The 10570-nt window shown below is 49.1% G+C and overlaps 1 protein-coding gene across 1 annotated transcript; it reads right to left on the bottom strand.

Annotated features, from left to right (window-relative positions):
* Positions 1-396: 396 nt before the first annotated feature.
* LIPG (lipase G, endothelial type) lies at positions 397-10570 on the bottom strand. Its single transcript, XM_050329547.1, has 10 exons — positions 10431-10570; positions 10133-10305; positions 8952-9131; positions 8187-8298; positions 6888-7112; positions 6207-6449; positions 5602-5722; positions 4817-5035; positions 3640-3732; positions 397-2038 (listed from the first exon to the last, which is right to left on the bottom strand). The coding sequence occupies exons 1-10, from the start codon at positions 10501-10503 to the stop codon at positions 2017-2019; spliced, it is 1461 nt and encodes a 486-aa protein (XP_050185504.1). The 5' UTR covers positions 10504-10570; the 3' UTR covers positions 397-2016.

The following is a 10570-nucleotide window of genomic DNA, read 5'->3' as shown; positions in this document are numbered from 1 at the left end:
TGCAGGTGAACCCCCCCAGCTTGGAGGATGTCCTTGTGCCCCCTCTCCTATGGTGGGCCTGTCTGCAAAGCAGGTGTAGGCAGGGAGTGACAGGAGGCACTCAGTGGTGGGTGCATGGAGAGAACCCCCTGACCTTGGCAACACAGCCTGGAGGAGTCAGCAGGAGGTGCTGGCTAAGGGCACCTACCTGGCTGCAGGCTGCCCAGGACAGGGGTGAGCCCCCATCCCTGGAGGGAGTCAAAAGCCCTGTGGATGTGGCACTTGGGGACATGGGTTAGTGGTGGCCTTGGCAGTGCTGGGGGAAGGGTTGGACTTGACGGTCTTGGAGGGCTTTTCCAACCTAAACAATTCCGCGATCAACAACAAGACTTCACTTATTTTTACAGAGCCCTTTATTTTTTGTCTTAAGGCTTATAAAAATTGTTACTTAAAACCAAAATGTTTAAAAATGTTTACATATGTACAATACGAGAAATAAATTATGTTTTAAGTCATACAAAAACCACAATATACAAATAGGGCTTTGAAACTGCTCTAAGTATGGCACGGTGACAAGTCACAGACACTTACCAAAGGCTTCAGTTATTGAAGCCTTTGCATAAAACCATGGAAAAAAAAATATCCCCAAATGTGCTTGCTTTGGTTGGGTTGAAGCTCTACAAAAACTCAAGAGATCTGCAGGCCTCAGAAGGACTTGCTAAGTCTTCAGAACTCAGTGCACCACCTGGCAACACCATTTTTGAGACTGGCTTTCTGCATGCCAAAAGCTCAAGGGTTGTCACACCATCCTCCTCAGAAAAAAAAAAAAAAAAAAGCTTAAATAAAAATAAAATAAAATAATAAAAAAAAGCAAACCAAGCAAAAAAAAAAAAAAAAAAACACCACTACTAAAAAACCCCAACCAAGCAAAACAAAACCTAGTTCACCTCTGACAAGGTCCACTCTGCTGTAGCAAACATGACAGCTGTAGAGTCTGCCAAACTCAAAGCAAAGCCAAGATCACCAGGGACTCCAATTCCAACCGGGACGTCGTAGCAATCAGGGCAGGATGTTGGCTGTTTGGCTCTTTTAAATATTTTACTAAAAAATAAGGTCTTAATTACGCATCGGTACTACAACAGCATCTGAGCAGAAGGGAATGTGTCCTCAGCAGCTAAAAGGACTGGTGCAAAGCTCTCCTGAAGCAGCGCGGTGCATCTCGCTCCTCCATCCCCTACGGTCAGCAGGAGGGCAGCTGCTCTTTGCCTCTTAGAAAGGGATCCCCATGCGTGACTGGGCAGCCTCACTGCAGACACTGACCAGGGAGCAGCTGCCACCACCACCACCACCACACCTGCACCGTGCTGTGCCCCAGGCACAGGGAGGACAGAGCACTACCTTCCTATCAGGTAAATACAGAGAGATTTCGGTATCAGCCAGACACGGAACGGGCTATTTTTAAGGCAAGCAAAAGACAACTTGAAGTTAAGTGGCATTGTGCTTATTCCCACCCCTTCCCTGAACAACCCCACGCACTTGACCTGTGCAGGTCACACCTTCCCACAGCCCCACAGTGCTACTGGACCCACGGTAACTCCTGCACCAGGGGATGATTTGTTCTCAGCAGCCCTGTCACCCACAGCCTGGTGGGCAGTTAGCGTGGTTATTTATCTTCTCAACTCCACTGGCAGGCAGACCAGAAGATCATTGCTGAGGTCTGGGTGTGTGAAGATCTCATCCATAGTCCTGGTTAATGGGAGCAGGGCGGGAAAAATGCAGCGTGCAACAGGTCAAGGTAAGGTTAAATACACAAACCAGGCTCCTTGGGAAAGGGAGGATGGAGTTTTAGTTATTCTAGGTCTAGGACCAAAGTCCATCAATTGCTCCTCAGTTTCTTGCACCCAATCCAAACTGTTTTTTCCTGAAGAGCTAGTTGCTTTAAGTGCTACCAAGCCAGATTTTTTTCCCAGAGCATCTTGCCACCTGCGTGGTCTTCACGCATCCAGGTTGCTTGGCTGTGAGTCTTTATGGAAGTCTTCAGAGCAGATTTGAGACAGATCTGGGAAAAAGTAGAGAGGGAAAAAAAAACTTAGTTAAATGCAGAAGTTAACAGGAGTAACAAAGAATTTCTGAGAACCTCTGGGGTGCTAAGAACAGGTTTGGACAGTACAGGCTGGTATTTTACTCTGTCAAAGCCACACTTTGCCCAGTAGCTACTCAGCGAGAGCCTGAAGCAGACATTATGTGGGCTGCAAACAGAAATTACAGGGCTTGAGCTACTCTGACTGTGCAGCTCCATTCGGAGAGGACAGATGTTTGCAGTCCCAGTCTCCAAGCAGGGAACTATAATATTCCACTGACTTGGCAGAAACCGAGAGCTGAGCAGCAAGTAATCGCTTGTCATTTCTGGGAGGAAGGATCATTTCCTAGAAAAAAAAGTGGTGTGCAGGAGCTGAGCTCAGCCCCTCTGCCTCGTGCACAGGCTGCACTCCACGAGCAAGCAGGCAGGGCACATCTGCCAGCAATTCTGTTTTATGGGGGTTACCGAGTAGCATATCAAAACAGCCTTTTATTGTACCTGCAGGAATGTTTACTTGATCTTTCGGGACTTATGGCAGAGCAACAAGTTTTTGCACAGGGGTTTCATTCACAGATTGGTTTGCTACTGTCTGTAGCACAGCTTGCTGGTTTCTGCCAAAAACTGGTCCTGGAATGGGACCAGCTCACACTTCTGAGCCGAGATCTGCTGCCCAGGAGGGCTGTGCAAAGCTCAGCTTCCACAGGGCTTTGCTAGTCCTAACAAGCACTTTGTCCTCTGGATTAGAAGTGACAAAGCCCTAAGTTTACGAACTGAAATTTTAGGAGAGGGCAAAAGGCTGGGCTTCATCCGAGGGAGACTATCATCTAGAAAAATGAACAGGGCCTCGTTCATTCAAAACACAACCAGAGGCATCTGAGGCAATCAGGTTGTCACTGCTGGGACCAGACTTTCTGGAAGTCATGCCCTGAGGACTGATCCAGGTGCCTGGGAGTCCCCCAGAAGGTTTAGCAGGGATGAGATGCTTCGGCAGGGGCAGAGTTTGCACCCTCCTGAACCTGAGGAGATTCTGAACCTGGCTGGAGATGAAGCCGTAGGAGTCACTGCAGTAATGCCACAACAGGTCCTCAGCTCTGCCTTGCTCATGCAGTTGACCTCAAACTTCAATCAAGAGATTTCTTGGCAGCTCAAGGTCTTCTACGGGGCTGAAACAATCTTGGAGGCAATTTCCTGCACTCCTCCCAGCTTCCCCCTGTTTTACAGGGCAGTTAATAGATACCTCTGCTTAACTTCCCACTATTACACAGATCTTGGGGATTGGCGGCACCTCATTTTAGCCTCTATTGCAATTAGGACCAAGGATTTTGCTGCACTCATTTGGTAGTAAACAGGCAAAGGTACAAGTTGACAATCCAAGGTCAGGAGGGAGGATAATACCACCTGGTTAGCAACAGTTACGGCACACACGAAAATTAAGTCTAATAGATGTGAATCTTGGGATGGAATTTATTAACCTTTTTGAAAGAAAAGCAGGTTCCAGGAGTGAAAGAACCCAAAAGGCTCCACTCGTCCCAGCACAGCCACATGCATCAGACAGAATTTCTCTTGGCTGATTTCCATACCTTTTTTGCCACTCCTCTGTGCACTTCACAAACCAGAGCTCTTTGCCAGGAGTTATACTGTTTAGCTGGGAGTCCTCCACACAGAAAGCAAACCTATGAGGAAGAATCAGAGGTCAAGAGAAGGTACCTGTTCTCTCCATGATTAAAAAATAACAAGTAATGTGGATTAACAGCCATTTACAAGACAGGTTGTTTGATTTAATGTGCATCTCGCAGGCAATCTTGATACACCATTAGCATTTTGAATGGGTTTTCATTTCCTATTTCAGAATTTACTTGGGGATCTTTGCTTCTACCCCTACGTTTCACAGAGTGTGGAAACCAGGATGCACAGTACCTTTCAGATGATAGGTGATGCTTATTTAAAGTTCTGAGAAATGTGGGAACTCGTCAGTGTCAACTGCTGCTCTTTGACAGATCTGGGTTACCTTCAGAACAACGTTAGCACAATGATGTGGGAGTGCAGTGCTACATGCTTGGCAGATTTAATACTTCTTGGAAGCTCAAGTGCTTTTCCAGTTGCAAACTGTACCACAGAATCAGAGAATGATTTGGGTGGGATGGGACCTTGAAGATCATCTAGTTCCAACCCTCTCCCATGGCAGGCAATCTTCCACTAGAATTCTATGGCCAATTCTATGACCTAAGGATATGGATTGGGGTTGGAAGGGATCTTTAAGATCATCTAGTTCCAGTCCCCCTGCCAGACCTCAGAAGGAGCGATCTGGTGCTTAAGGGTTGATGGCATCATCATACTGGTTGCAGTTTCAGGTGTAGCTTGCTGTGCCAAATCAGAACATTACGCCTGCAAATAATAGCCGTGACCACACATGTTTCTGTGTTTTCAGTGTTTAGCACTTTATCCCTTCGGGTATCACCTAAACCACCTTGAAGGAGGCTAATTTAGTCCCCAGGGGATGTCACAGTATCTAAATAAAGCAAAAGAACACCCCAGATCTGATCTGTGGTGACTAGATTTGCATAAAGCTCAGTTTGCAACCTTGTGCTGGCTGGTGACCCTCTCCCCTACACCTTGAAGGAGTGGTGACATTAAAAATGAGAGGCAGCTCAAGATACCAAGTTTGGAACACCAACTTTTTTTTTGCTAGGTTCTGAACATTTCTCCTTTTGGCTGAAGTTTCAAGTCACTTCACGTGCAGCCTAGCACAGTTATTACCTCTCTTGCGTTTCCCCAGACTTCACGCGTATTCGTCTGATGTGCAGCTCCTGGGTAGAATTCACAGGCCGATACCAGTAGCTCCTCAGCTCTTTCCAAAGGTCATACCATGACTGAGATGACCCCTCCCAGGTGAGCTTTATTTTCAGAAGTTCACCCATGTCCTCCTCAGTGTAGACCAGGAAGGTGTTCGTGGCGTTCAGGCCAATCAGATCAAGCCTGAAAGAAAGGCAGAGACTTGGCATTTCTTCGCTATGGAAGCATGCCAGGTGTTCCTTTGTTCCATGCAGGAGGCCCTTTGCAGCTTATCAAATGTTGCATGTTCAACCGTCACCAGTTAATTGTTGATTACACCAAAGAAAGTGAGCTCAGATAGCTGGTTCAACGCAATGCATCATGTGTTTAGCTCAGCCATACTTCCATAGCTCAGAGGTGGATTTTATGCCTTGTCTTTCTTCTGGGAGAGGCTAAAAGAGGTCAGCAATGCCTCCAGAGGCATGGGTGCTTTCAGGCTATATCCAAATGGTAGAGGGGAAAAGCAAGAGGAAGTACTCCAGCAATGAGCTGTGAAGGCTAACGTGTAGAGGACTGGGCACATCAAATTGTTTTCTCAGACAAAAATTTTGATTAAGTTGCTGGATGAAAAGTTTTTTTGAATGGTGATGAAGTGAAGCTGCAAGGCTGGGGCGCAGTGCTAGTGTTAGAAGAGGAAAAAGAATGCTACCACCCTGTCTAGTCCCTGGGCTCTTCTTACTTATTTAAACACAGCAGGGCAGCTTACTTACATTTCTAAAGGCAGGGGTTCAGATTCTCCATTGGTGCCATGCAGGGTGACGGAGAAAGTGGGATCAACCTCTCCCAAGCTCTTGTAGCTGAAGACATGCATTTTCATCTGATAGTGGTAGACTGGGGAGAAAGGGGAGGAGAACAGAGATGGAGCCGAGTTTGAGAGACAACGTTGCTCAGCATTGCTCCATGTGAAATATTGCTGGCTGCAAAAAGCCAGAGCCATCCTTTATTGAGCACTGATGACTTTTTTCCTGCCCTTACTGATTACGAATTTGACTTCTACACAACAGCAGTAGAAGGTCCACTCTGGGGAAGGCTGGCCAGACCTTACACTGCTCTAAGGCTGAGCCTTGCTCACGTATGACTTTTAAACTGTAGTCCTGCTCAAAAGGCAGAGCGCCCTTATGGCCAGGCCCTGTTGATTTTACACAGAGGAAGGAGCACAGCAATGCCACAGGGCTGTGCAGCCAGGCAACAGCAGAACATTAACTCCTAGAGCTGCACAGCTTGGAGGCGATGCTGGTCTTCCACCTCTACACCCTCTCCAGCGCTGACTCTGGGAGGCTGCTCCTACAGGTGAGACCTAAGAGGGAAAGCCTACCTTTGAAGGGCATGTCAGCCCTTGTTTTCAGGTACATCTTGGTGTTCCTCTTGTGCCGTATCCTGCGGGCATTGTAGCCGATGCCGTTGCAGCGGTTCTTGCGGCAGCTCAGGCAGATGCCCTTCTTGAAGCGGTTGGAGTCGGTGCACTGGAAGGCGAAGCTCTGCTTGTCCTGGTTCACCAGGGAGTCCACGAAGAGGTGCACAGACCGCTCATGCTCGCACTTAACCACCTCACCGATTGCTGGGGAAGAAGAGTCGAGAGGGGCACGCTCGGTTTAGGCATTTCTCACCCCCAGCAGCTTGGTAAGGCGAAGTGAGCTAAGCCTTTTTGGTAGCCCAGCATGAGCTGACCAGGTCCAAATATTTCAAACAGTAGCAATTCAAGGAGTTAGTGGAAGATGCTTGTCCACTTAGTCCCTACCATGAAGGGAGCTTTAAGAGGACTCTAGTCCCAGCATAAGAAGACCACATTTTGTGATCAGGTGCTGCAGCGAAAACCTGCTCCTTCAGAAAAAAACCGTGTGTAGTTTCTAGGAACTATCTCCACTAGCACAGAGGGTTTAGAAGGAAAAAATGGTTTTCTCTCCTTTTGTAAAACACATCATCCCCCACCATCAACCCAAGTCAGTTTGTGAGGAGTCTACACTGACCAGAGGCAAAATATGTAAAGAGAACTTACTCCCATAGGCAATGGCTCCCAAGACATCACTCAGACCACAGCCAGGCTGGAAGTCTCCCCCATTGGGGTAGATGTCAATGTGGCCTACAGGCATCTGGATCCCAATGCTAACACCTAGTGTTTCCCTCGTGTAGGTGTGAAGGACATCCACAAAGTTGGCATCATCGGGGGAGAGGCGCCTGCTGGGATCCACTCCTTCAAACATGGGGCCAGCCGGATCCAAGCCTGGAGTCAGAGACAAGATACCAGGTGAAAAACTGGGTTATTTCACAGATAATATGGCTCTCCTCACCAGCTGATGCACAGGCAGTCCCAGCCCCATTGCTAGTACTGTCCCCAAAGATCTCTTCACCACAGGCTCACTGAGGGAACAAATAAAGTGCTTCACAGCACTTCTGGGGCAATGCAACCCAATAGTAGCAGCAAGATGGCTTCAGAGCACCTGTCAGAAGCCTTTGCCAGGTCACAGTGAAGAGGTACTTCAAGAGGCAGCTCCAAGGTCTAGCACCCCAGGGAGAGCTGGCAGACAAAGCTGCCTGAGAGACATTTAGTCTGTTTTCAGGCTGGACACACGGAGGGACTAACACAGTCTCAGCAGCAGCCAGGTAATCCCTGCATCTGAGATCCCACGATGGGTTTAAGAGGTTCTGTTAACCCCTGAGCCTCAACCCCCAACCTGAAGTTGCACTCCTGAGCTGTTCTCCAACTTGACTGTTAGGTGATTATTTTTCCTGATTAACTAAATACAGATAGTAATTGCTAGGCTTTGTGGAATTCTTACTGCCATTGCCACATTTAAATGCTTAATCCAATCCCTTGCACTATGACCTGAGTTGTAGAAATCAGCTTTCCCCTTGAGCTAGAAGCAAACTCTTTGGATAGTTCCAGAATGAGTGGTTAGAGCTGTGGGATTTTTTTTTTTTCATTCAGACGTTCTGTGGTACAAACAGTACCCAGCAGCCCTCACTTCCATTAGCTTATGAGCTATAATTACAAAAACAGTATCACTCAAAGGCATAGGATTTGGACAGTAAGAGTTTGAGTGGGATTTGTTTTGAAGCCCCACATAACTCTAAATAGATTCAAGATCAGGTTGTCCTCCTTGAGGTTTTTTCATTGAACCCCTGCTACATTTGATGTGAAGAGACCTGTGCTTCCCACTGCTGCCACAGGTAGGAAACTTGTCATTTCTGAAAGAATAAGGCCAAAACAGCACTGCAGCAAGACAGGAAACAAGCCTCTTCGGGGAAACTCACTGCCACAAAGGAAAGGTAAGAGACTGCTTAAAAAACCACTTGCCTGTAATTCTGCCTATAGTCCCATGGACGTGGTTACCAGCAAAGCCAGCCACGTGGGCACCCAGGCTGTACCCAATCAGGTGCACATTCTCAAGCTGGAAGAGCGGGTTTTCCTGCAAGGAAAAGAAGATATGATCATTTGACCCCCTGCCTTTCAGGGCATCTGGCACTGGTCCTGTCTGCACGACTATGAAGTCCAGTGCCAAGAAGAGATTGGAGGGAGGGGGCAGACAAGCGTGCTTCATTCTGTATTTCATCAAGACAAGTAGGATGCTTTGGATGGTACTTGTGGCTTGCCCATACCCCAACCCGAATTATGACATTCTTTGTTCAGGCAGCCTCTGGAGCAGCCTTCCCCCAGGGAGCTGCCCCTGGACCTCAGCACTGGCCGTGGCCTCAGGATGCCAAGCACAGCACCGCGGGCCTTTCCTTCTCCTTTTCTACCCTCTCGCCAAGCCAGGGCTGACTTTGAACGCCCAACTCCCGAGTTCACATTGCTCAGGCAGGGCTTTCAAACCTGAAATCCACTTCAGCATCACTGACTGATCTGAGCACCTGTGAGGCAGCATCTCCCAGGAAAGCAGGGCATTGCTTGCGCGCGCTGAGCGCAGCACCTCAACTATGAGCCAGCACCCGGTCAAGCCCTGGGGTGGGGATTACACCAGAGCCTGCCCCACTGGTGAGCCCTGGAGCTGGTGAGGGCTCTCCCTTGTGCAACAGTCCCTCATGGAGCATTACAACAGAGGCTGCTCTCCACTCATGTTACCTGTAACCAGTCAAGCAGCCTCGCTATGGTTTTTCCAACAACCTGCGTGTTGTTCACGGCATCGGTGTAGAGCTGGTGGGCAAGAGAAAGCCAATCCACAACCACCACGTTGGCATCCTTCTCCCTCTCCTGAAGAGCAGACACCAAGCTGTCCAGCCAGGTTTCGAACATGCCACTCATCTAGAGAGAGATTCAGGTGTCAGTTTCCAGCTTGCAGGACCAAGATGACGCATTCACAGTTAAGTTATTTGTATATCATTTACATATTCTGCTCCAGCTGCATGCTGCTCCCCTGCAAGCCCCACTACTTCCCAGCACTGCACTAATGGAGTAAGAAAAACAGGTTTTGAGAGACTCTGGCTGTAATTAGCCACTTGCCTTTTAAGGCAGGAGGGAGAGGCATTTGTTACATGCCACCTTATCGCTCTTTTTCTCAAGACTTCCAGAAATTCTGATGGGCGGTAAAATTATTCCCCAGTATTGGCACTACTGTTTGTATAAGCCCTGGCAGAGCTGATAATTCCCCTCGTGGCACGCACTTGTCCACATGAATAGCAGAAGAAAAAAAGCTTGATAAGAGGCAAAGATAAAAGTCTGTGTGCTCTCTTGTTCCTTTATCAGGGAGACCTCGTAGCACACGTCAGGGCCACGGGCACCCAGCTATGATTATGGGAAGTCTAAGCACGTGCCTGTCAAGTATTGCATTCATAGTGGTCGGTTAGTTGGACTGCAGGGAAAAATCCCAAGTTCCCTTTAACACATTCACGTTATATATCTGTGAAGTGGTCTGGTGCAGTTATGAATGAGTTGGGTGATTTCACAGAGTTCTTAAGCCTGACCCACACTGCTTTGTTTCAGAGACCTCAGGTGCAGCTATTTAGAGACCATAGTGCTGGAAACATGAAAAGTTTTCACAAATCCCACATATTCATAGAATTCTAGAACAGTTAGGGTTGGAAGGGATCTTTAAGACCATTTAGTTCCAGCTCCTCTGCCTTGGGCACTTTACACTAGATCAGGTCGTTCAAAGCACCATCCAAGCTGGCCTTGGACAATTCCAGGGACAAGGTGGCCACAGAAATTCCAGAACAGAAATACTCTGGAGACACAGCCCGCGTGCAGGGCAGCCAGCTCGCTCCGAGCGGACAGGCTAAGCATTGCCCGCGGTCCTCCGTACTTACTGTCCAGCCGTGAATGATGAAGAAGGTTTTGGCTGTCACGTTGAACTTGCAGTCCTCCAGCCACTGGTGCTGGCCGACGGCGATCGCGCACCCATCCTCATCGGCGTCCGGCGACGAGCGCACCCCGAACCTCACCCGCGCCTCCGGCGCCGGCACACGCTCCGCGCTGCCATCTGCGAGCCCAGCCGAGACAGAAGGGTCAGCAGAGCGGCCCCCGAGCCCACCCGCCCTCCCCGGCGGGGCACAGCCCGCTCCGCTGCTCCCCTCCCCGGTCCCGCGTGGGACCGCGCTCACCCACCTCCCGCCTCCGCGCCCCGCGCCGCGATGCAACAGGTCACGCCGGTGCACAGCAGGAGGACGAGCCTCCTCATGGTTCGGGAGGACGGGCGGAGGGGTGGGATGGTGGAGGCAGGCACGGACACACGGACGGACGGACGG

This window comes from Myiozetetes cayanensis, unplaced genomic scaffold, assembly GCF_022539395.1.
Source record: "Myiozetetes cayanensis isolate MyiCay16 unplaced genomic scaffold, myiCay2020 scf4, whole genome shotgun sequence".
Classification (NCBI taxonomy): domain Eukaryota; kingdom Metazoa; phylum Chordata; class Aves; order Passeriformes; family Tyrannidae; genus Myiozetetes; species Myiozetetes cayanensis.
Note: the sequence above shows the minus strand (reverse complement) of the source record. Positions and strands in the feature narration are given on the sequence as shown.